The following is a 27,303-nucleotide window of genomic DNA, read 5'->3' as shown; positions in this document are numbered from 1 at the left end:
TTAATGTGTCAGTACTGTCTTTAATGTATTTCATTTTGATGCTTTAAGCTCTGTCACTCTTAGGTTCTTTTGAATTTCCTGTATATGGTGATACATTTATTCTCCCGGCTTTACCTTCTCACTTCACAATTAAGTAAGTCTTCAGTGCATTTGGATATCACTTAAAATGTTCTGTAATACAGGGCTTGTATCTCCTCCTCCTCTTCCTAACTTTTTCTGACAGCATTCATTAGTCATCCATTCTTAGTAATTTCTGCTTCTTTTGTGTTATTAATCTCTGCTATATTCATATGTTGAGCATTTGGGGTTCATTACTTGATGATTTCAGTGAAGCCACTTTAATTTTCTTAATTACTTTCAAAAATGTCTTTTTGGCAGAGACTTCCCAGGAATCTAAGCCCTGGGCAAAACTTAACTGCTGATACAAGAAGATATATTACTAATCTGTCCGCTGTCAGGAGCACACATAGCTTGCCTCTGCATCTCCCAGATAGGCTGATCAGAATGTCTACATGCTTCTCAGAGTTGACTGTCCAGAGAGACAAGGTTTACCTCCCTTGCCTTAGCTTCAGTCCCACAGAGACAACTGATTTATCAATCCCTGCTGCCCTCACTACGCCACTTCAGAAATGAGAAAGCCAGATGCCTTGGCAGGTCCCATAATGCTTCACCTGTGTCCTCAGTCCCCATGTCTGTGGCTTACATGCTGACCATTGCTTCATCACACAGGCTTGGGAGAGACCAAGGGATTCAGAGATCAGCATGCTATGTGATTGGCAATCCATGCACTGACCTTTATTATATTTCTTATAATTATAATAATTCCTTATGTTTGGATATTTTTATTGATATTTACTGGAATTATGAACAAGAATTAAACTGATGTTCTTTTTTTGTTTGTTTGCTTTTTTTTTTTTTTTTTTTTTTCTCAAGACAGGGTTTTGTGTAGCTTTGGAGCCAGTCCTGGAACTAGTTCTTATAGACCAGACTGGCCTTGAACTCAAAGAGATCCACCTATCTCTGCCTCCCAAGTGCTGAGATTAAAGGCATGCACTACCACCACCTGACTAGAATTAAACATAACCAAGGGCCTCTTTCCTGTCAGGCAGGCTGAACAACTGAGAGTTTCCGGCTATTCTACCAGTGAGATTCATCATTGCACATGTTCTCTTACTGCTTACACTGCTGGACATTAGAAGCATGGCCTGGCAGAGGCCTATTTTCTTTAGACTTTTCTATGACTTCAACTCTCCTTCAGTGGTTGGCGAGCATCAGCCAGCACTCAGCGATCCCCCCTTTCCAATATTTCTCTCTGCCTTTTGTTTCTTTCCTCCCCTACATTCTCAGTTTTGTGAGATTTAATTGTGAGAATACAAAAAGATGACCCCAGCTAAGATCCTAAGCAGTAGTGGAGAGGGTGCTCAAACTGGCCTTGCCCTTCAGTCAGATTGATAACTATCTTAAATGTTGCCAAAAAACCTTCATCCAGCAACGTATGGAAACAGAGGCAGAGAACTTCAGCAGAGCACTGGGCTGAGCTCCCAAAGTCCAGTTGAAGAGTGGGAGGAGTGAGAATATGAGCAAAGAGATCAAGACCGTGATGGGGATTCCCACTGAAACAGCTTACCTGAGCTAAAGGTAGCTCATCAACTCCAACCAGACAGGGAAGGAACCAGCATAGGACCAAAATGCGTATTTTTTTTAAACACACATGTCTCATATAAGGTAGTCATTTTATGAGATGTTTGATGTCAACATTGTTTGAGTTTTAATATAAGCTTTTCTTTGGGTGTGTGACAGAGGACTAGCCACTGCCAAAAGAACGAGAAGGGAAAGCTTTGCTTTGAGGTGGTTTTGGCAAGGGTTTGGTCTATAGGTATGCCTTCTAGTAGAATGAAAAGTCTATTTGATTTCTAAAATAGGTTTGCCTACAAATGTTACAGCTATCCTGTTTATGAATTCACCCACATTAGAGAAATTACCCAGCTCTGAAATATTTTGTGTTGCCTATACCCTGCAAAGTTTCATTCTCTTAAACCACATAGTATCTGTTGTCTAGTTCACATTTTTGTTCATTTTATTTTTCATTTTTACCGTGTTGGAAAAGGAACATAGGACTTGTTGCTGCTTTTCAAGTGCCATGACCTCAACCCCAGCATCACAGACCTTTAATAATATAATTTTACATGATTCAAATTTAATGTCTTTATTTTATGAACATCCTTACTTGTATTTTGATAAAGTCATTGATATTTCCAGCTATGAGCTAGTTCTGTTTTTTGTCATTTTCTGGATAATTGCTCATTTTTCCAAGACTTTGAGTAGACTAATTTTTAAAGATTTTTCAGGACTATAAAAAGAGTATTTTTTCATTTTCAGTCATTAGAATAAGATTTTGTTATTGAAATATATGTGCATTGTTGAATATCAGAATATCTATATATTTCATAAACCTATAGTTAGTGTGAAACATAAAACTAGGCCCCATGTCCTTTGGATTGAATCAAATCACCACCAAGGGTTTTTGTTCCTTCTTGTGACAGAATAGCCTATATAGCCAAGCCTCTGGTGGGTGAAGCTGACAGTGCACCTGCGGGAGGTGATGGGCAGTGGTCGATCTGATGGACAAACTTATACACAGACAATGAAGTGTGGCCAAAAGCATGCAAAAAAATGGGACATGTTGAATCTCTGAGAGGGATTCCAGCTGATGAGAATTTATATGACATGCCACTTAGTGCCTTGCTCTCAGTGCTAAAACCATCTTTCCTGTCTTGGTGGGCTCTTTAAATACCTCCATTGCCAGGTCATTTTAAAATGGTATATAGCCCAGCAGATGGAAAGGCTTCTGTGTATATGTTTGTTTCCCTGCTGCACAACGACCATTGATGTGGGTGCAGAACTCACACTTAACTAGTTAACAGGGATTTGCACCTTCACTGACTTCCTGTTGTCTGCCCGCTTGTCACATCTGCCTGTAGTTCTGTGCTCAGCATCTTCAGTCTGCTGGTGTTATCACAGTGGACTTCGGGTTGTTGGTAGCATCTGCAGGCTCACCAGTCAGTCACCTGGTCATTCCAGTGGAGGTCCCAGCTTTAGTCCCTTGACTGGTGATTCTGACACCTTACTCTTGACTTGATGAGCTTATGTCAACACTGGCTCTACGTTTGTCAAGAAAGTTTGAATATCACATTCAGATTAAAAATATGCTGCCTCATGAGATTTACTCCTTTGGACTATGTACATTTTTGAGAATTCTCGTCCCTGTCCTCTCCTTTCATACCCCATACTTTTATCTTTCTGTCCCCTCTCTCCCCAGGCAATGCAGCCCAGGCTGATATCATATTCATAATTAATTGTCCTGCCTCAATATCCCTGGTGTTGGGAACATAGGAGAATATGTGACCATATCCAGATGTTGGAGTTGTGTGATTTCTTTGTAATTAAACTATCGAAAGTAGTTTAGTCATTGTGTCCCGTTGCTATGTCCAAGTCACTGTGGAGTGATGGGTCCTGACTGAGCGACAAGGACAGCTTTTCTCCTCTGATTGCCTCCTGCCCCTGCAGTAGTGTCTTATGAAGTCTATAGGCGTGTGAACCTGGTATGGTGAATGAGTTGCGAATCTGTCCTATAAGGTTAGGAGCCACTGGTGAGACAAGCTATATATGTGGCTCTGACCTTCCTACAAATCTTTGCTGGCTTCTAAACACCATATACAGACAGCAGCAGCATTCTAGGGATCCAGAGGAAACACAATGCAATGGTCGGAAAGACATTCAAAGGCAACTGTGCCCTGGAGCAGGGCTTGGTCTTGAGTTCAGGTGCTGATGTGTCCATAGGAATTGATAATCACTGATAGGGTTCATCATTGAGAATTCAGATGCACTGTGCCTTGTAGATTATTTCCCGAAGTATACTACAACCTTCTGGAAAATATCAAACTCTAGTTTGTTGAACAGTTACAGGGTCCAGTGCATAGTTAAGATTTATTGTATATTCAAAAATGACTTGTAATATGGCAGTACTGGATTTTAAATGAAAAAGACTCCCCAAAAAAAAGGAAAAAGAAAAAAGTTGCTATAATGAATAAGCTAAAGAATTTCAAGACAGAGGCAGAAAGAGTAATAAAACAATAGAGAACTCCAGAGCCAAGTTTAGTGACTACATTTTCTGTGATTAACAGCACACTGAAGAACAGGACTTGAAAACAGGCTTGGTTTTGAGAGACCACGATAGAAGTTTCTGGTTGCCTCTCAGCCTGGACCCAGGCCTGGAACAGCAGAGCCTCTCTTGTGGCCTCTGGCTGGAGCAGTCGGAGACCAGCCTGTGTTTAAAGAGCAACATGCCCCGGGGACTTGTGGGACTCTTCAATTCAAAATCGCCATTATATCTTCAGAGCAAGAACCATGTATCACAGCTCCTAAAATTCCTACCAATTTGTCACTGGAGTAATTCAGTGCCCTTTTCAGGCTGGCTGCTTCTAGCCAGGAGAAGCTGTCTCATTTGCCAGAATACTGAGAATGGTGAAATTTGGGATTTTAGCAGTATTGATGATACTTTGTGATTTCACGTGATTAGGATATAAACTGTCAGCCAGTAAGGAGGTGTTGCTACTTCTGTATGTTTTCCAACCAGCTTTTCTTTTAAAATTATGCTAAAGTTGTAAGGGTTTACAGCAAAAACATTCTCAGATGGACGATGGCTCAGCAGTTAAGAATACTTGCTGCTCTCCCAGAGGACCTGGGCTTGGTTTCCTGCACCCACAGGGCAACCCTAACTCCAGTTCCAGGTACTGACTGATACCTTGTTCTGGCCTCCACAGGCACCAGGCACACGGGGTGAGCTGACATACACGAGCAAACTCTGAGTTCCTGGCAGGGACTTGGGGTTGGTTAGAGACAAATACATACGCTGTCATCTTATTAAGCCAGCTGAAACTTAGCTAAAATGGAAACCATACCTTTACCCCAAACTTTCCCTTGTTTGAGGGGACAAGGGAAAGGCTATTTGATTGCCTACTGTGTGGACAAAGTAGTCCCTTAGAGGGCTTATCCCTTTATTAAAGCAAGGTGGCAGTACTTGTTATGGAGACTGGCTGTTAAATAGCAAAGCAAGTCAAAGGCTGAAGCTCTGTCAGGTTCCTGATGCATTTCCACAACGGCTTCTCACACTGGTGGAGCGTGTATTCTAATAACGGTTGGGAGGCACATGCACATGGCATGCGCTAGCATCTTTCTGATAAGATTTGATGGCCCAGTGTGACATGTGCTTATCCACGTTCAGTCTCCACTGTCATCTGTTCTTCATCTCTCTGAGTTAAGGCTGTGGCTGGGCCCTAATGTCGGATGTAGTTTTGATATACATACCTCAGGAAAAATAAATTTCTTTGGAATAGAAGAAATAAAACAGATGACGACTTTCTGATGGCTATAGTTCAATGGGGAGGTTCAGGAAATCTATTGTGTTTAATGACTTCAGATTCCTTTCTTGGGAACACACCCTTTTCTCGACCACAAAGTTCTTTTGAGTAAACCGAAAACTACAAAGGAAAGATAATCATATCTCTCATTTCTCAGGATAACTAAAAACTGAACTTTATTTTTTCTTTTCTTCTAAGGTAATTTCAAATTTCTTTTTTTAAATAATAAAAAAAAAGAGTTCAGACTCTTCCTGGTCAGAGAAAGATGGGTTTCACCCTTGCATGCAGCCTGTGTGTTCCCTACCACAGAACAACAAATGGAACTGGGTGCTGGGAAGTCACTTAGACCTTCTTCCTAGTTTAGTGTGGGCTGGTCTGCTTCCCTCATTCCTGGTTCAGATGCCCTGTGCAAGGCACAGATGGCCTTTGTTTCCAGCCATAGTACGAGTCATGCTGTGTCATGGCCTGCTATATAAAATGACACCCAGTAGGGGGAACAACCGAATTGTACATTGAGTTCTGCATTATTAATTTCAGTTTGTTTTCATGTCTTTATCAATTCAGATAAAGGATTTTTATTGAAGGTTTTGTTTTTGATGAAATGTTCTTATTATCATTTTTAAAGGAAGTTATTGCTATCATTATTATTGTTTATTCTATATTATTTTATAGAATGTAAGCATATTATTCTATACCAAAGATGTAATGTGTCAAGGCTTGTGGTAGGCCATTCAGTTAGTCTTTGAAATGATCAATGAAATGATAAATTTCATTTATATGGATAATGGTATATACATATACTTAAAATGACCCCTATTTTCATATTAACCTTTAGTAAAGCTATATATTCACTAGTACTTTTATGTTTCTTGTTTAATAATTTGTCTATTTCATCACAGAAGACCCCTAGACACTGTCACCCAACAACATTACTAAATGTTAGAAGAAAGAAGTTGTAGATTTTTTGATTATATATAATCAAAAATATAATACTAATATATAAGTATTATATATTAGTAAGCAGACTTAGTTAAACTCTTAATATTTGACACATTTTATTTCTGCCTAGTTGCTGTGGTTACTGTTTGCATTATTATGTTGGGCAGAAGTAGTGATAGCGTCCTTGCCTTGTTCCGTTATATCAGAGGAGAGGCTTTGTGTTTTCATCATTGAGTAGTAACTGTTTGCTTACCACGTGTGGTCTAAATCTAAATCTTTCTTCTCATTTTTTCTCTCTCCCATGTTCTTTTTCTCTTTCTTTATCTACCTATGGGTTGGCTACTTAAAACCACTCAGCCTACCCCTCTCCCTTTGGAACCTCGTCTTTTGGTGTGAACCCTGGGTCCCTGTAGTTTTCTCTGCCACTCCTTTCAGCCTGACCTTATAGCCTCATGTTCTTTCCTTCGTAACTCCCTGCCAGCCTGCAGAATGGCTCCCTACCAGTGACTCATATCCAAAAGACCCAGAACCACTTTCTACCAGGGACCTCACATCAACCACATTTGGTTAAGGATCCAGATGGGGGCAACAGCAGCCAAATAATGAAACACTCACTCAACAAAGGACAGTCTAGATATCTACACTGAGAAACAACCCAAATGTCATAACTCCAGATGCTTGGGCCAAAGTACAAAATATAACCATAAACAACTAAGACAATATGCTTCCTCTAGAAGCCGGCAACACCATTGTAATAGGTCCTGAGAAAGGAATTTAACTGAAGCCCAAGACCAGGACTTCAAAATAGTAATTATGAACATGTTCAAGAGCATTAAAAGGGCCATGAAATAAATGCATTAATGGATATTGAGAAAATGAAGCAGTTGAATGAAATAATGAAAGTGATTCAAGACAGTAAAATATAATTCAACAGACATAGAATTGTTAAAGAAAAGGCAAAATGAAATAAGGTTACCTTTGCTTGCTATTTGGATGATTAAGTGGTTTCTTTCATTCTCAAATGTTATCATCCTCGCCTTTTCCCTTTAATTCCACCTCTTGAAAAGAGTTGCACGTCTGCTCAAGTTCCCTGAGAACTGGCGACTGCTGGTACTTATGCATGAGGACTATCCCCGTCCTGCTTGGAGCATGGCATACACAAGAACCTATGAAATGCATCTAACATAGATTAATTCCTTCTTCCCTCGGGAATATTGCTTCTCCTTTTTTTGGTCATTCCAGAGCCTACACATAATAGAATTTTCTCTCACAGTGGGCTTGGCTCTAAAGCTTTGCTCATGTGAAGATTCCCTGTGATTGGCTATGCAGGACAGATGATCTATCTGACATCTGTTTTAAGAGATGCTTTCATAGCGTATACATCTATTTCTTTATCCTTATATCGTCAGAGTGCAAATGAATCAGCAAGCTATCCCTCCTCCTAAGTTTTTATTATACTGTTAACACAGGCCCGTGTCTGATGTCTGTATAATATGATTAGCGTCTTTTGTGAGACGAATGTACTATTGCTTACCTCAAATAGCAGGAAGTGCATGCTAGCACTCAGGAAGTAGTGATTGTTAGCCTGAAAGAGAATATAGTTAATTCAGACAATTAGCTGGGCATGGAGCCTGAAAGAGAATATAGTTAATTCAGACAATTAGCTGGCCATGGAGAACCTTTAACCTTAGAACCCCCTTGATCTTTCTGACCCTTTACTGTTCTTACGTGAGCATATTTTTATGTGTTAAAGCACATTTGCTATGATTTGTTGATGGTTTGAGCGTTTGAAGGTTTATGCACTGGCAAGTTGACCCCCAGTGTGATGCCTTTGAAAGGTGAGCCCCAGTAAGGCATGCAGGCTCATACAGTTTTCTATGAAAACATACAGTTTTCTATGACAGGGTTAGTTTTATTGAAAGTGGGTAGCTATAACAAATGCTCATCCAATGTATGTGTCCCCCATTGCACTTTATACTTCCCTTTCTGCTTCTCCACCATATTGCAGAGTCATATTCCCTCCCATACTGTTTGAATGACAGTTCTGTGGGCTTGTCCAACCACCATATTCTTTTCTTCATATGTTATCTGTCCAATGTCAAATACTTTGTTATGGCAACAAAAATGGACTAAAACAGACTGGGTTTACTTAATATCGGTCAGCAATATCAATAATGCTTGCAGTGTCAGCGTGAGGACCCAGGTCTGAGTCCTAGAACCTAAGTAAAAGCAAAACCCTGGGTATAGTGGTGTACATTTGTACAGAGCATAGGAGGCTGAAACTGGAGGATTTCTGGAGCTTGCTTGCCAGGTTACCTGAGGCCGGTCATACATCCTGTTTCAGAAAACATGGTGGGAGGCCCTGAGGATGCCTGAGGCACACATGTGACACAGACACACAATGTCTAACCAACACTGTAATTCATTGAAGAGTGATAATATTCTGCTTATGACTATAAAACCATTTTTTGAGAATAGTTAGTAGGTAGAGTATGTCATATCATATTATATTGGCAAATCCACACACACACAGATACATACACATGCACATGATGGCACTCACACACTTTGCTATGTTGTTCTAAATAGATTATTTCTATCGATATAGAATATATTGTAGATTTACTTCTTGGCACAAATATAGTTTAAGTTGAACATGGAAACTTCTGTCCTAATGGAGTGTTTAAAACTGCTGTGCCTAGTAGAAGTTTCCATGCCGTTCACACAGGTTCACACTGACACTCTGAAGATTTCAAATGTCCTGTCAGTAGAGACTGCCTCTGTAGAGTTCCCTCTCCATTTAGGTGTGGGAAAGGATTTTGGATATTTTGAGACGTTTCCCAATAGTCAGAGGCAGTGCTCCCCTTACATAGTCTTCATGCTCACACAGGGTTTCGAGGTCTTTGCTGGCGATTCTCACATTTCCTCAGACTTTCCGATGCCCATGGAAGTTCCCTGATTGTTGTGATTCCAAGGAACAGATCCTCACTATTTTCCAAGAAAGATTTTAATCATTGAGAAAAGCACAACTGGTTGGCAAATGGCAAGCGAAGAGTAGGATTGTTTTCAGGGTTTTTGGTTACTTTCCTTATTATGAATTAGGTTCTGCCCTTTTCATCTGCCCAGTTCGTGACACTCCATTCCTTGTGATTTCAGTGAATCTGTGCTGCTCTCCAGATCCCCAAGGAGTACATGGCATTCATTTCACCCCTTCAACTAGGAAATTCTGTTATTGCTCTTTACAGATGGATGAATAATGACCTTCTTTGCCAGATGATTCATCTAGATTATAAACCAAGAACCATCAGCAGGACGCGGGGAGGCTAGGTCTTAGCTGTACACCACTTATAAGAATCCACAGAATGCAAGCTTGAAGGGCATTGCAGTAGGTGAATAAATTTGGCACTTAAAAACAATCTGGGGGGAGGTTGACTTTGGCATTCCTTCTAGAATTAGAAAAGCAAGGATACTCAATGTTTCCAACATTTTAAGTATGGCATCTTATTTAATAGCCTAAGTTTCAGAAAAGGAAATCAGATGAATTCAGGCAAAGGTTAAAAACCTCTTGTTTCAAGCACATTCTTTGAGATTAGAAATGGTAAATGACATGTGATTGCTACATTATATATTTCACTGTTCAGTTACGGGCAGACTGCATGAGAAAAATGCGATTGGTGACTGTATCTAGAATATGCTTAGTCTCTTGGTCTTGTTAATACTGATGCATAATTTCCTTGCATTTTATAAAAGTGAGCTGTATCAGTGGATAGTTGCCTTCCAAGTGGCAAGAATCAAGGTAACTATTTAAACCAACGGATTTTGTTGAAGTCAAATTGCACCCAGGGGAGGTCCCAAAGTCGAGTATAATTGATGGTAGTTGGTGTGCTCTTCTTTCATCATGGAGTACACACAATATGCAGAGATGTAAATAAAGCTGCCTGCTTGTGCGTCTGTGTGCTCCTTTGACTTTATCCTAACTGGGCAAATATAATGACCTCAACTCACTGACGTTAAAGAGACTTAACTCTCTCAGTAAACACCGAGCAAAGATAAATGTTAAATCTTAGGTGAATAATTTATATCTAAATAATATTTATTAAAATGTTAATATTTATTAAATCACATTATTAAACAATACTAAATATGTATCAATAAACATTAGAGAAGAATTTCTTGAAGAAGCCATATGCTCCTGCCTAAACTTCCAGTGTTGTCAAGACAGCCCTGGCCTATTACTGTTAACTATTTTCACACAAGTCTGCACCTTCGTGTGCTATGTGAGGAAAGGACACAAAGGCCTAAGCCTGTTCCTGCCATGACAGCTTTTGTTCATGAATGTGCATGATTTATCTCTTAGCCAAGTATCTTACAGGCTTGGTATACTGTTCTAAGGATAAAGCGCACACACATTTAAGTTCACATTCGTGCAGCATGCTGTGTGTTCCCATTTGTGTCCTTGTTCTGGCCCATAGTCCTTCTTTCCTCATGTGGCTCTGTTTTGTCTTAATTTCCTTGCCTTCCTCTATTTATTTGAAAATTTCCCTACTTTTAATGTTTTTATGAATAGAATTACTCTGGCACTATTTTCCTGTTACTTGTTCTTTTTTATAATTTTTATTATTTCTATTGAATATATTTGTAGGTTATTACTTCTGTATGGTTGTTTATTAAATACTGCATAGTTTAGCCTAATTTAAAACAACTATTCCAAGAAGCAGAATATCAGATTCTTTTGTTATACAAGTGATCATTAGCTACCTTGGTCTTGCCACTTTGAAGACAGTTGCTCATTGATACAGTTAACTTTTGTGTAAGTGTGGACATCTTTGGCCCAGTGTGCCGTCTTTCTCTGGCCAGTGGGCTGTTTAGGCTTTTCTTATGGATGTGGTGGGGGTGTGGACAGGAGAAGCGTGCAAACTAAAACTAACTTGTGATTGGAGCACTGTTGTTTCTGCTCTTTTCCACTGCCCTGATCATCAGCAGATGGAGACACAGCTTTCATACCTACCTTGGTGGGAGAGATGTAAATTTATATGATTAAGGGTATAGACACAGCAAGCCATCATGTCCAAATTCATGAATTTATTAGCAATATTTTCTACCTCTCATGTTAGGTGGAGCATTCTTAATTGTGCCACTATATGACATTATTTCCTTTTAATTTCTTTAGTTCCTAATGCCGGGTTTTGAAACTGAATTAAGTTTTCAGTGCTATTGGTACTATTTTGTTTTGCTTTGTAGTGAATATATAGTAGTTTCCTAGGTTTCAAAAAATTCTCAAAGTGGCTTAATAAAAACAGAAAGTTACTGTGCTTCATTTCTGGAGCCTGAGAGTCTAACTTCGTACAGGCTTGCTCTTCCCAGGGCAACAGGATAGAAGCCACGCTTGTCTCAACTAGCCCTCAGCTTTTGCCAGCAGTCTCGACTTTTCTGGTCCATGGATATGGCATCTTTGCCATCTAGTGTGTGTCTTTCTTCTTTTTGTTTTTGTCTCTAAAATTTGCCACTTTAGAAGGACACAGTGATTGGACTAGGGACTGTCCTAATGACTTCACTTAACTTGACTGCCTTTGTGAAATCTGTGTTTCTAAGAAAGGCCTATCCGTAGGTTACCAGAGATGAGGATTTCAAACAGAGCAGATAAGGCATAGCCAGTAATGGGTCATTATTATGTTCAAAGGATTTCTAGGTACCCATGTTCTCATCAGTTTGCCTAAAGAAAACCTGCATGCTTCTCTCTACACATGGGAAGGCTATCCTAGTTCACTTTCTGTTCCAGTGTAAGTAGCATTTCATGGATGAGTTTCAATTCACATTTTTTGATTTTTTTTGTTTGCTCATTATTTAGATAAGGTATCACAATGTAGCTCTGTCTGGCCTATAACCTACTCTGTAGACCAGTGTGTCCTCAAACTCACAGACACCCATTTCTTCTGCTAAATGCTAGGGTTAAAGCCATATTTAGGAAGTTATTTTCACTGATTCTTATTTAATAGTATTATATGATTTTTAGGACTATTTCTTATATAAATTTTAGGGTTAGATTTTACAATTTCTAAGAATATGCTAGGATTATTTTTTTTGTTTGTAATTTACCTGAGGGTGATTTGAGAATGAACTATGGTATTTCTAATATAGCATCTATAAACAGTTTAATCTCTTTCAATTAAAGATATGTTTACAGTAAGCTTACTAGATTCTCTCTAGAAGTCTTACAATGTTTTTGTTAAATTTATTACTAGGTATCTTGTTTTTATCATTGTTATTGTAAATGATATTTTATATTTAAGATTCACTGGGAAATACTTTATATGAGAGTAAAACTCAAATGTCTTGGTATGTAATCACAAAGTGTGTAGCCCTGAGAATTTTACACAAACCACATTCGACAGATAGCTTTGTGCCCCTCATGCCCCTTTGAGCTTGGGTCCCTTTCACCACCCTTTGACCCTGAATACCACCAATCTTCTTTTGATCACTGAAGTTTATTCTAAAATGCTATATTGCGGCCAGTCATGTTAGTACACGCCTTTAACCCTAGCACTTGGGAGGCAGAGGCAGGTGACTCTCTGAGACTGTTCTGGTCTGGTGTTCACAGTGAAAAACCAGTGCTGGGTAGAGAGAACTTGTCTCAAAAAATAAATAAAAAAAAAAAAAAAGGAAAAACAAGCAAATGAGTAGTGTGGGAGAATTGTCTATATTCTGTCAATTATGTTTTAAATAAACACTGATTGGCCAGTAGCCAAGCAGGAAGTATAGGTGGGATAACCAGACAGGAAGTAGAGGTGGGGCAATGAGAACAGGAGTATTCTGGGAAGGAAGAAGCCCTCCTCTGCAGTCCTCCAGACGTGGAAGAAGCAGGATGTGACCTACCCTGCTGAAAAGGTACTGAGCCATGTGGCTAACATAGATAAGAATAATGGGTTAATATAAGTTATAAGAGCTAATAAGAAGCCTGAGCTAATGGGCAATCAGTTTATCATTAATATAGACTCTCTGTGTGATTTTCTTTGGGGTCAAATGGCTGTGGGACCTGGTGGGAGGACAGGCCCTCGTGTTACAAATATGCATGCCATATCAGTAAAATCATGGATTTATAATCTGTCTTGCTTAAGTAAGAATTTTGAAATTTATTCACACTCTTGTCCTTCATTCTGTTATTGTTGAAAAGTTTTATTATGTTTGGCCTGGTAGCCTAATGTTTAGGCAGATTTAATTCTTCCTCTGCTATGTCAGGAGAACACAGATCTTATAGAATAAGGAAAAGTGTTTGTGAAACAGAGGAGCCCAGCATTTGGTAAAAGCCGAGTTTCAGACTCCAGTTTAGAGAAGAGTTGATGCTGAGGTCTGCAGTGCAAAAGACTCGGTAGTTCTAAACTTGACATGTGAGGCAAAAGTTAGGAAGTGGAAGAAGGTACTGGATGTCAGTGAGGAGGAGATCTCCAAGTGCTCCCTGTCAAGCTGTGCAGAAAGGAGCAAAGAATTTTATAACTGCGCTTTGTTTAGGAAAGACTTTGTGATGTCTACTGGGGTTAAGTAAGATGGTTGTAGTTCCCATCGCTCTAGACTTATGTTTGGTGTGATTTGCAGTGTATCAACTGAATAGAAGAAAGATGTCTATCAAGATCACTGTCGCCAGCCTCTGTTTAGCGTCTCCATGTGTGGCATGTGGTCACCGAGACAGTGAGCTCCTCATTCTATCTGTGTCTGTGTGGGTCCCACCCTACCCCACCCTCTCAGCCTTACCTATTGTTCTCAGCATATTGCCTGGGAAATTTCCCATGAAGATTGGCTTCATTAGTGAACTGATGCTATTCCATGTCTCCAACCATTCTTTCTCATATACTTCTCACTTAGAGTGGAATAAATTTTCCACTGCTTATGAGTATGAATATGTCTTACAGGTAGCTTCAACTCTGTAAGTTGTAACTAGCCTCTCCAGTAGATGGACTTTCATACATTGTCTGCCTTTGAACAGTGTGTCTGATCCTGCTGCTAAGGACACTAATTCTAGACCTGGACTCTCCCTTCTCCGAATGTCTTGGGCTCATTTCAACTCTTTACACTCCTTTGTGAGCTTACGGCAAAACTCTCTCAGTGCTCTTGCAAGAATTTAAATCTTTCTTATCTTTGTGGTTAGATGCTGATAAAGGTCTTGTTTTCTTTCCATTGTTTATACACATTGGATAATTCATTGCCACCTAAGATTAATCATTTGCGATTTAGGCCACTATTTCATTTTCTGATTTTATTGTCTAACTTTTGAGTAGTTTACCCAAGAAGATAAATGAGAGTTAACTGACATTTTTGCTTTTTATTGTTTTTGACAATATTCAATTGTGGAAGTCAACAGAAAGACTAAAAGTGAAAGTTTAATATTACTTATTACAGTGAAGTTGCTTCCCATACTATGGCTTTGCAATAATTATCCGGTTACATACATTTAAAAAAATTAAAAATCTCTGCATTGCTGAACTGTCAGCTATGGATGCGATTGCCATTCAGAGCGAACATTGACTGTGTAGGTTTGCAAAGATTTAAAATAATTCGATAAGTTTATTAATTTTTTTTGTAGAAGATATTTAAAGGCTTTTGCAAATGCATTCTGTGTGAACTCATTTAAAAATTTGTACCCCAAAAGAAATCTTGTGCTTCTCCAGTTCATTTGTGCTTTTACTTCTTATCCAGCAAGGGGTGTTTCTGTATCAACGTCGTATGGACACACTCTGAGGCTGTTTACTCAGGAGATGATCTGATAGAAGAACAAAGCTTCTTGGATAACTGTCTCATGCAATTCTAAGGTGCATTGCATAATTCAAACCATGTAAATGTATGCAAAATGCTTCAGGTTTGATGTTAAGTTGATAAATCGAATGCAGGTGTTCATTGTTTACCTAATTGTAAACTGGTCTATTTTGTGAACGCTTGAATATTGTGAGCATGCTCCTCCAACGACACAGTGAGAAGCCTGTGCATGCACGCCTTTGCTTCAGCTCTACTCGAATGTATATATTGTTCCCTGTTGGGCAAATTTCCCAGGCTGCTGTGCTGCAATAGTAATTTGAAGGTTGTCACGGATGGAAGGATGTATAATCAGATTATCTGTAGCCATGGACCATTACATGATTACCATAAAACAATAGTTCCTAACTTTGGGGGTGAATTGTAGAACCTCTGAAAATTAAGGAATCCTTCCTTTCCCAGAAAAATAATCTGATTATACACAATACATATTTTCAGAGGGTTTGGATCCCTGTGAGTAATATTCATTTACTTTATGTGTAAAAACCTGATACAATTGCATACATTTGTAGGGACATAAGCAGAAGCCGTCTTTGGAGAAGACAGTTTGGAATATGTATATAGTTAATATGCACACAATTTCTGTTTCTAGGAAATGATAGTTGGTGGACTGGATATGTATATCATTTTACTCACAACTTAAACATCATTCAAGGGGATTGAAAGGAATAGAACTGTTATAAATCTTTAAGATCAAAAATAGAAGGATTGCCAATAACAAAAGAAAATTATTCAGCTTGATGAATTAATAGCAGAGACTCCATAGATATAAAAGGCAGAGTTCCAAACAAGTGGAGGCCAGCGGAGAACTCTCCACGTTTGGGAGCTGAGGAAAGGAAAACAGTTCACGTTTATTAAGAACGTTTACAAATTAGTGAGCTCTGGGAGTAGTGTGACGAGAGCACAGGCTGCAGTGGAGGCCGGGGTGCCTTCCAAACCGCAGCTCCAGAGCCCGTGCATGCTGCCTTCTACCCGAGAATCTCCTGTGCATGCTGGCTGTGGCCTGAGAAGCCCCTGTGCATGCTGATTGTGAACTGAGGAACCCCTGTGCATGCTGACTGCAGACCGAGAAGCCCCTATGCATGCTGACTGCAGACTGAGAAGCCCCTGCCCCTACTCTTTGTAGCTAGTATCTTTGTGGCTATCTGTCTTTGGAAGGCTTTAGTTTGTGAAATCTGTCCAATCTAAGAGGAAGTTCCTGAACATCTCAGGTATTTTTATAAACCTCTCTATACAATCTTTCCATAGGAAGTTCCTGAACATACACATCTCAGGTATTTTTATAAACCTCTCTATACAATCTTTCCATAGGAAGTTCTGGGAGGATTTGTTTTGGGAAAAAGGGTCAGTTAAGAAAGAAGATTGCATGCATACATAGGGCCTGGGTGGTTGATGATAGAGAGACCGTGAATGTCCCTGAGATGGCATGCGGCATTCTGAGAACGACACAATGGTTCTGGTTTCAAGGACTGGAGATTCCAAGGGTGACTTTTTCCTGAGTCTTAGCATATCTTGAGAATAGATGTGGGTATGAGCAGCCAAGTGTGCAGTATTGAAGAGTTATAATCATACAGAAAGATAACCACATAAAACAAAAGACAATCTTGAATTCCAGGAAAAGCAGACTTATTCAGGAAAGTGACTTTTAGCATTATGTGTTTTAGCTATGAGAAAAGTTTACACAGTCAATGACGTAAAATCTCTGCGTTGGTAAGATCAAAGCTACAGCATTGGAATGATAGGGGCTGAAAAGTGTGGCTATGTATTGTGGTGAGGAAAGGAGATGAAGCTGTTTTAGTTGTTCAGAAGAGAATGAAGAAAACCGAACAAGTAGAGGTCACATCGCAGTGTATTAATCAGGAGCATTGTGTGGTAGGTAGATCCCAGTCAGAGCGGAGTCATCGTCTTCTGGGAACAGTGCCCTGTTTGTACCATTGCCATGAACCCTTCTGGGCAAAGTGTCTCCTCAGTTTTGTGTCTGTCTGCCTGATTTGCATTGGGTGAAGGGATTTTGCTAGATGTAACAGGTGGAGGTTGACAGTGTGCCAACAGTCCTGGGTTTGTCCTCTGTGCTGCTCTTAGAAGTCCTAGGAAGATGGTCTACGTTGCTGCCCTCCAGTCTAAGTCACCAGAGGAAATGGATGAATCAGAGCCCTGCAGCCTACAGGTGGAAGGATGATACCTCTGCTACCCTACAGTTGTGTGATGAACAGTTTATTGTAACAGAATTTCTGCACGTTTGTTACTGGGCAAAGACTGACTGTTACACATAGAAATACATACTAGATTAGCATTTACAGCATGTGATGATTGCCTGTTTGCGAGGCAAAGTTAGTTAGGGGATGAATGAATTGTTTTCACATCAAGCCTTGCAATAGAGTTTTTTTTTTTTTTTTTTTTTTTTAAAAAAAAACCGGGTCTAGTATTCCCTATGTAGATTAGGTTGGCTCCAAATTTACATAGATCTGCTTGCATCTGCCTTCTAAATGCTAAGATTAAAAGTGTGTACCATTATGCTGGCAGATTTTTGCTTTTTAATAGTATGTGCACATACACATGATACATGTATAGACTACCAACCAAGAAAGCTGATTAGAACATGGTTATTTGTGGCTGAGTTTATAAGGAACATCTGCTGTTAGGATAGCGGAACAAGGAAGCTAGGATCCCGGTAATAAATCTTTTTAGTTGTTTAACTGTTGCCTACTAGTTGATGAGGACAGTCTAAGAACAGAGGAGATTTCATGGGCTTGAAGCCTCAGTAAGGTAAACATAAGGGTTTAGTCTGTCCAATGCTAGCCAAATTTAAAATTTTATGATAGAGTAACAATACATAGATATGATTTTAGATTTTATATTCTCTCCTACATCTGGTTGGTTGTCTGAAAGTATTAAATATCTATATTTGAAATAAAACTGTCCTTCCTACTAGTAAGCACTCATGTTTAGGAAACAGAGTGCCTTTTCCCTGTCATAGTACAATATAAATACATATATTATATTTATAAATAACCATATAATAAATGTTGCATTCTTTGGGGAAAGAAGTAGTCACAGGAAAGTCCATACATGAATAACACCACAAAAGTAAAGTACCTTCATGCCAATCCTGATTTTCATGTCAGATTTTCGTGTCTAGAAGCATTCTATTTATTGTTGAGCCTCTTGCCTGCTTTCTCATTCTGCTCCTCCAGTGTAATCACTGGGATTCCTTTTTGACTCCCATCCTGGAATTCCTTTTCTCACTCCTTTGTGTATATAGGTTTTCCATATCAGGTCTTTTCTTGCCTCATTTTTCCCTTCCAGTTTTGTAGACTATCAGCCCCTGTAGCCTTCTGGGAAGTCTATGTGGTCTTCTGTAAGGAGCTCAGAAGCTGTTACCCCTTCATAGCATGTGTAGAAGCTGAACAAGCACTTCTTCTATCATTGAGAAAGAGAAACAAATAAAGTATAGAATCAAAACTTTCCCGAGCGGTTTTCTTGAGAAATGGCATCAGGAGAGCCTGATCCTGACCAACATGACTCTGATGGTTTATCTTGGTTATCAGCTTGTCTGGATTGAGCAGCATTTAGGAAACTTGGTGAGCTCATTGATGCATTCTAACTTTTAATAGAGTGTTGAGAACTGTGCCACCACTGTGGAAGTTGGGCCCAAGTAGGAACTAAAAATGTTTGTTATTAAGGCATGCAGGGTTCTTATGGCCAATATAGACAGCAACAGAAACAAGTAGACAGAAAGCTAGATGTGTAGGCAAGGGCTTCTTTCTGACAGAGGATTCCCGAGGAGGGCCTGATGAAACAACCTGCCTCCATCTGGTACTTAAAAGCTGTCTTATAGTAAAATCAGACTAGGTTTGTTCCGTTTTATGATTAAATCTCTGCTTTGCAAGAATTAAGCTAGCCCCACCTGTAACCATAGCTACAAACGATTCTGTATTGCCTGCTCCAGAAAATGGCAACCCTACCTTTGTTTCAAAGAGGTTGTTATGACCACCTTGCGCCTTTGCTTCAGAGGGTTGTTATGACCAACTTGTTATGCCTATGTTTGCTTCTGTGGCCCATACTTATTTGCCTGCCCAAACCCCCTATTTGGAAATCCCTTACTCTTGAGCTGGAAAGACCTTATCTTTCCCACACCCAGTGCTGATCTCTTGAACTCTGCCTTAGGGGGACACAGCCCAAGTACACACTAATAAAACTCGCTTTAATTAATTTGTCCATGATTTGGGTTGGTGGTCTTTCTCCACACACCTGTGGGATTAGCAAGACAATATGGAGATGTTATTCCACCTTCTGTTATTACAAAATTCATGATATTAATGACTTTCCTGTAGGAAATATGTATCACATGGCTTCATGGCTTTTGGTTCATGACCCCTTTGCTACTTCTCTAGTCTTTCTTTTGTTCATATATGTGTGTCAAATCTTATAATTTTCAATGTCTTAGTAAGAAGAGCCTGATCATTAATATTCGCAACAGCAGACATTCAGGCTTTTTCACTGATTGCAGACTTCTGAACTTACTTTTGAAGTTTTTATAAAATTCTTCAAGACCTTTGTAGTATTAATCTATATAGTGGTAAGTCCAGATTTGTCTCTAACCAAACCCAGCCTCTTTTTCCTACATAAATTTCACACACATGCACACACAGACACACACACCCCATATCTATCTATCTATCTATCTATCTATCTATCTATCTATCTATCTATCTATCTATCTATCTATCTCTCCATTCAGAGCTGTGGTCACAGGTTTGGAAAGACACGTTGGACCTCAGAAAAGTTACACTTTTTTTATGAGAGCAAGGTCACGTGTACTGGCTCACTCACATCCCTATGCAAAAGGAAGAGACACTGCAAGTCTATATATGTGTTTGCATCATTTTTTACTTTTTCTACAGACTTAGCTACAGCATAGCCAAGAGCATAGCATTCAGTGTGTTTCAGGCAGGAAGGAACTCATCCTTGGGCTTTTCTCATTATGCATTTTGTGAGACCAGCAGGCTGAATAGGGAGTGTTCATGCTTTTTTTTTTTTTTTTTTTTGTAGTGTGATGATCCAGGGAACAGTGGAGGTTATTAGTCGTTGTTTGAACTTAAACATGGGCTGTCTCTTCCCTCTGTAGACATCTCACATACTATAGATAATACTGTAAAAATGTTGAAAGTGTATAGCAGAGGTCTACCAACATTCGTCTTATCAAATGCAGCTCTTGATACTGCATTTAAGCATTCCTAGAAATTCTACCATATAGCACATAAAAATAAAAGGCGTGAGACATTATGGTCCAGGTGAAATGAAGACTGCACATTTGCCTGTTTTCTTCATTAATTTCAAAAGCTCCTACAGTTAGGATTTTGTAATCTTCCAGGACAATAAAAAAACTTTGGAATTTTGTGCTGAAAACTGTATTCATTATTGTGCCTTGTTGTTGTTCCCCTTACATGGGGGCTCAGTGGGTAAAGTACTTCTCACACAACATAAGGTCTCAGTACACCGGTATCCCATGCATCCTCACACATAGGTACACACACAAACATAGGTGCACACACACATAGATTCACAAACACACACATAGGTGCATACAGAACAGAGGTCACATACACACATAGATGCATCCTCACACATAGGTGCTTACAGACAGAGGTGCATACACACAGTGGTGCATCCTTCCACATAGGTGCATGCTCACTCATAATCTTGGAAAATAAACATGCATTGATGCTCTTACCCAGAAAAGAATTGATTAGACTTCGTTCCTCATCTTCTGTTAATCTTTAAGCTGGAGTCCAGAGACCATTGCTTCAGACAGGCCCTTCCCAATAACCTCACGTGCACTCAGGTAACTTTCCCAGGGTTTTTCCTGTAGATACCATTCCAGTGCTGCAGACAAAATTCTGTTGCCAGTTTCTGAAGTCAGCCCCCACTCCAGACTGATGTTCCTCTGAGGACATGATTCCTGTGTTATTTACCTTTATGTCGATGGAACATTTTTTCAGAGCTTCAGTGAATTAGGTTGTTGCTTAGTGATTTTGATGTTTTCACTTAAAAGTAAGTCATGCGCATTTTACTGTATTTGTGAAGTTTCCATTTTTCTATATAATGAAAGACTGAACCATTTATGTGTTCAGATGTAAATGTTTTAAGAATGACATATTGATATTCTAAATATTAAAATGAATCATAGCCATGATGGTTTAATATCAAGTTATAAATGGGAGAAGGGGATTTGTGTTTTACAGATGCGTTTTTGTTAAATGGAGGTTGCTGATGTGGTAATTCCTCAGCCCTTCTTTCAAGTATGAGCAACAGAAATAAATATTGTTATGGTCATAGACACCCTGGGGAGCCCAGATCTCTGAGATGCTTTAAACTTTCCTATTTGCTCATTGTTTTACTTCATTTTTAGGGTACAAGAAGAATTATTCTACAACACAGTCAAATAGTTAAAACGTTTGCTAATCCTCTGAGTGCTTCCCTTTGTATTTTTTGTTTTTGAAATAAAAGACTTCTTTGTTTCATTTTGCTTTATGTTTTACCAATTGTATTATAGCTTGTTAATTACTCTATGTTTCTTTATTCCTCTGTCCCCAGTGTAGTGACTATGATTTTGAATTTGGAACAGAGTGCTTGCAGTTGGCCCTAAAATACTCTCACACAAAAGCAAAACTCATAGAAGGGCCCCCCGACCTCTGGAAGGTAAGAGAGACTCGTCATGTGGGATTTCTATGCTGTATGTAAGTGTGAGAGTGTGTGAATATGCTTGTGTGAGTATGTGAGTGAGGGTGTATGAGCAAGTGTGAGTGAGTGTGAATGTGTTTGTGTGAGTGTGTGAGTGAGGGTATATGAGCAAGTGTAAGTGTATATGTGTGCGAGTGAGGATGAGTGTGTATGTGTGAGTGTGTGTGTATGAATGAGTGTGTGAGTGTGTGCATGAGTGTGTGTGCATGTGTGTGCACATGCATATATGTGTGTATTGTGCTTCCAGTCATAAGAGAGAGAACTCTGAAGTCAGAGAGTTTCACTGGGACTTGTGAGCATCAGTGTGTGAGGATGTTTCTTTTTCTTTGCTTCAATAAAATTTACCTTGGAATCCATTAGACGTATTTCATTTAGGCCTGTAGGTTTGCTGACTTGGATCTTTTTCCTTGCTCTTTATGTGCAGTCTTGTTTTATGTTCCTTAGTTGGGTTGAAGCTACAATTATGTTATCTACTCCAGCAACATTTTCCTGAGCTCCGGATGCTAGTTCCAATTAAATCAAGTTGAAAACATGTATGTTACCGCTGTGGCCCATGGTGTAGCTAGACCCAGGTATTCTGTTGGCATGCGCCTTACTCTCGGATAGCACCATCCCTCTGCAGCCGTGTGCCCAGCCAGGTACAGCGTGCCTGCCCTGCCTTCCCCAGGGAGAAGATTGTGGATCTAGAAGAGTCCTGAAGCAGTGGTGTTGGCCAAGCCTCTGACGCTCAGAATAGCAGAGCTGCTAAAAGGTGCCTGGGAATCGTGCGAGCGCCCTCAGTCCCAGCATGCCAGGTCGCCCTGGTAGTCCTAGAACTCGTTATGTAGATCAGTGTCTCAGAAATTTGCCTGACTTTGTCCCTGAGTTCTGGGGTTAAAGGAATGTGTCACCTTGCCTGGCAGTCTATGCAATGAGTGGGCATTTTTTTTATGGCAATGACATGCATTGCATGAGTACTAATTGGTATTAATAATAAAATCCCAGAAACAGATATTAAAGGATCAAAACTGAAAGATCAGAGAAACCTCTAAGATTCTCATCCCCGGAAGAGACTGAGCTCCTCTCTCCATCCTACCTTATCACTTCCTCTCTTTGCCCAGCCATATCACTTCCTGTCCATCTGTACAGACCTCCAGATCTCTATGGTCAATTAGTTGCTAACTCTGTCCTCTGTTCTTCAGGCAAGCTTTATTGGTTAGAGTACAAACAAGATATCACCCGGTTTTCCTTTATTCGTCTAAAATAAAAAAGGTTATAACTAATATATGAAAAACTATATACAACAAGTACAATAACTATATACAATATATAAGGCAATAAAAACACCAATAATGTCTAATCCATTAGCAGTTGACAAATCAGAGAGAATAATCCATATATATATATATATATATCCTATCTTGATGAGTCCAAAAGGTTGTACCTAATTCACTTTCTATTCTAATTTGCATTGCCAAAACATCTTTCATTGTCTCTCAACCTTATACACTTTACATCTCTTTAGTTAATTTCTTTTCTGAATCTAGTAACAAACCTGCACCTCTAACTCTAACTATAAAGTTTTCAACTCCATTAGAGACCAGAGGTAAAAATAATATTACCTGAGTAGGCAGGAAGTGCAAGCAAACGACTTCCAAAGAGTGTGAGACATTGTTGTAGGAGGGTGCTAGTTTGTTCTCAGTCGCCCAGTCCCAAAATAATCACACAGAAACTATATTATTTAAAACACTGCTTGACCAATGACTCTAGTGTATTTCTGGATAACTCCTATATCTTAAACTAACCCATCTCCATTAATCTGTGTATTGCCACGTGACTGTGGCTTACCAGCAAAGTTTTGGCATGTCTGTCTCTGGTGGCAGCTCCATGGCTTCTCTCTGACTCTGCTTTCTTTCTCCCAGCATTCAGTTTATTTTTTTTCCTGCTAGTTAAGTTATGCCTTGTTATAGGCCAAAGCAGTTTCTTTATTAACCAATGGTATTCACAGTACACAGAGGGGGATCCCACATCAAGATATGATAGAAACAGCTACCTGGACAGTCATCCAAGTATCCTTTGCAATGTTGGGGTATCTATCTTTGGCATTCAGGCCTAGCATATTTGACAGATGTTTCTGCGAAGCAGGATGTACTGAAGGGCTGTCCCTCTTTGTCTTGGAAAATTTTGACAGTTCTTTCCTTTGTGCCCTGCTTGTCTAATTTGGGCAGCATACTGTCAGCAGTTGAGGCAGGGGCACTTTCTCACCTAGTGGTTAACTGGGCAAGTAAAAAAGTAAAGTTTATGTGAAGTTTCTTCAATGCTCATCATCTTCTCTGAAGTATATTGGTGCTTCCAGGTACAGACATGTGTCACTGTCATTAAAAAAGAAAAAAAAAACTTATGTTATTAAAACATCTTAAATGCTATATTCTGTAGATATTTGCTGTGTTTGAAGATGTCTATCTAAAATATATCTGTTTGACCTTGAAAATATACCTAATATGACAACAAGTTTTACTGTAATATAAAGCCTAAATATTAACTTACATTTTCTTATACCAACTAATACCTTATATTAGTTGATAATATTAGTTTTCAAGGTCTATAAACTTGCATTACATTTTAAATGAGCTGTATAGGTACAATACCTTGAAGAAGAGTAGAAATGTATGTATAGTATGTACTACCAAAATTAACCTAAAAATTTGAATCAATATACAAAGGTTCATATCAATGTAAAATATTTAAAACAAGTTACTTTTTTTGGTTTAAAAGTAGATTCAATAATCTAACTTTTAATCCTATTTTTATATTCCCCCTTTTTCTTTTAAGAGTAGACTCAATAATATATCTGTACAACCTATCATATCTATTACTCCCTTTCTTTTCAAAGAAAGAACTCTGACTCTAGTCTTCTTTCTTCAATTTTACTTGACCATTACCAATAACAACATATAATTAACACCCCTAAACAATGGCAAATATCCATAACCCAGTGAAAGACCAAAAAACACCTACCCTACCTCTTGGGAATGTTGGTATCATGTTCTTAAAGTCACTTTCTATTGTCTGAGGGTGAAGGGTGATGCCATCTTTTGGGGATCCTGAAAAGAAAAATGTAGGACATTTATCAATTCTCTCTTAGCTTCAGCTAATAATTTCCAGGAATTATTAAATTCTTGTTACCATCTATGATTTTGAACAAATTACTCAGTTTATCAGGTTTTACCCCAATAATGGTCCATGATACAAAATGTCTCCTAGCACTATTTTAAAGTCATTAATAGTCTGCAATTGATCTCTTCTAATTTGCACCTTTTGGGCTCTGATTTTTTTTTAAATATTTATTTATTTATTTATTTATTTATTTATTTATTTATTTATTTATTTATTATGTATACAATATTCTGTCTGTGTGTACGCCTGCAGGTCAGGAGAGGGCACCAGACCTCATTACAGATGGTTATGAGCCACCATGTGGTTGCTGGGAATTGAACTCAGGACCTTCGGAAGAGCAAGCAGTGCTCTTAACCTCTGAGCCATCTCTCCAGCCCTGGGCTCTGATTTTTGCAAACATATTCTATGTCCTAAATAATTAGTAGAATCTCCTCTTTGTATTTTTTCAGTAGCAATTTGTAATCCCCAGCAAGCCAGAATTTTCTTTATTGCTTCAAACATTCTTTCTAAAGTATCTATATTTGAATTAGCTAATAAGATGTATTCCATGTGATGATAAACTATAGACTGAGGAAATTGCTTGTGTATCATTTCCAAATGGCTGACATACAAAATATTGGCACAGGGTAGGGCTATTTAACATTCCATATGGGAGAATTTTTATTGATGTCTCTTAGCAGACTGAGAATTATTATAAGTAGGCACTGTGAAGGCAAATTTTTCTGTCTTTTTCTCAAAAAGGTATAGTGAAGAAACAATCTTTTAAATCAATAACTGTAAGAGGCCATCCTTTACGCAATAGAGAAGGCAAAGGAATGCCAGACTGTTGAGAGCCCATTGGCTGAATTACCTTAGTAACAACTCTTAAATCTGTTACTATTCTCCATTTTCCATTTTTTTTAAACAACAAACACAGGAGAATTCCAAGGGTTGGTTGATTCTTTAGTATGCTGATCATATAATTCCTCCTATATCAGCTGTTCTAAGGCTACAGTTTCTCTGTTGTTAAAGGCCATTGTGTAACCCATACAGGGTTGTCTATCAACCATTTTAAAGGTAGGACTGTTGTTGGCTTTGGAAGGTCAGTAACTGTTGTGCCCTGTTCTTGTACAACCTGAATAGTCAGTGGCTGTTCTTTATAATACCTTCTAATAATTTTCCCAGAAACATATATTAATGTATGGTTCATATTTGAGATTGGGGGAATGTTAACTCGAATATTTCATTGCTTTATCAAATCATGTTCACATAAATTCATTGCTATGTTAGCCACATATGGTTTTAATTTTCCTCTCTTTCTATTTGCCATATACATTTGACCCATCTCATGCTCTGTTTTACCTGAGATTAAGGTTTAACCCCTAAAAACTGAACATTTACATTCTGAAGAGGCCAATTTGGATGCTAAGATTCTGGTGCAATTATTGTTACATCTACACCTATGTCCATGAGACCTTCAGTGACAATATCATGTATTTGTGCTTTTAATTTTGATCTTTGTTCATTTGTAGAAGTTTGCCAAATTATTTGCTTTATGGTTTCTCCTGAATTTTTTGTTCTCTCTTCTTTAGTTTATCTATCATTTAGAAAAGTATGGTTTATTACAATAGGCATTATGTTCTTTAATTGTTCTGGGAAAGAGTTTCCTCCATGATGACAGGAAATTACTGAACCAAATTTGGCTTGGGGGCCTATGAGAAGCCACTCAAAGTGTTTTCCAATGTCAAAGAGTTACCTTGACTGCCTCTTGTTGATCTACATTCTTTAGTCCAATGGCTGCCTTTGCCGCACCTTCTTCATAATACAGAAGGGAGGGGTGTTCTGTTTGAATTATGCTTGGTAAAAACATTGTTTCTAGAAGTGGCCTGTTTACAGTCCCTTTTTGGGTGACCTTGTTTACCACAATTGAAACATTTGACATTTAGATTTTTCTTTAAACCTCTGGATATCACATGTCCTATCCAAGCATCATCATAGTCACAAGATTCAATATTGATTGTATCTCAGATCCATCCTCCAAGGGTGCTGATCTGGCCTTTAATGGCCTAATTACCCCTTTCAATTGTGCATTAGCATTTTCAAAAGCCAGAGATTCAATTGTTATTTGTCTAGCTTCTGAATTTGGTATCAATCTATTTACTGCTGACATCAATCTTTGTAAGAAAGCATGATGGTTTCCTTTGGACCTTGTATAACTTTAGTAAATGACTCAATTTTCTTTCCTACTTCTCAAATTCTGTCC

The 27,303-nt window shown here is 38.8% G+C and overlaps 1 protein-coding gene across 2 annotated transcripts in view; it reads left to right on the top strand.

Moving 5' to 3' along the window:
- Crppa (CDP-L-ribitol pyrophosphorylase A) overlaps positions 1-27,303 on the top strand; it is a 250,550-nt gene that overhangs the window by 42,304 nt on the left and 180,943 nt on the right. For both annotated transcript variants that reach the window (XM_057782626.1, XM_057782627.1), the window contains exon 4: positions 21,759-21,863. In XM_057782626.1, coding sequence (XP_057638609.1) covers positions 21,759-21,863 — 105 coding nt within the window. The remainder of the gene's footprint in view (positions 1-21,758; positions 21,864-27,303) is intronic.

Source organism: Chionomys nivalis, chromosome 10 (genome assembly GCF_950005125.1).
Source record: "Chionomys nivalis chromosome 10, mChiNiv1.1, whole genome shotgun sequence".
Lineage (NCBI taxonomy): Eukaryota > Metazoa > Chordata > Mammalia > Rodentia > Cricetidae > Chionomys > Chionomys nivalis.
This window is presented reverse-complemented; position numbering and strand designations above follow the sequence as displayed.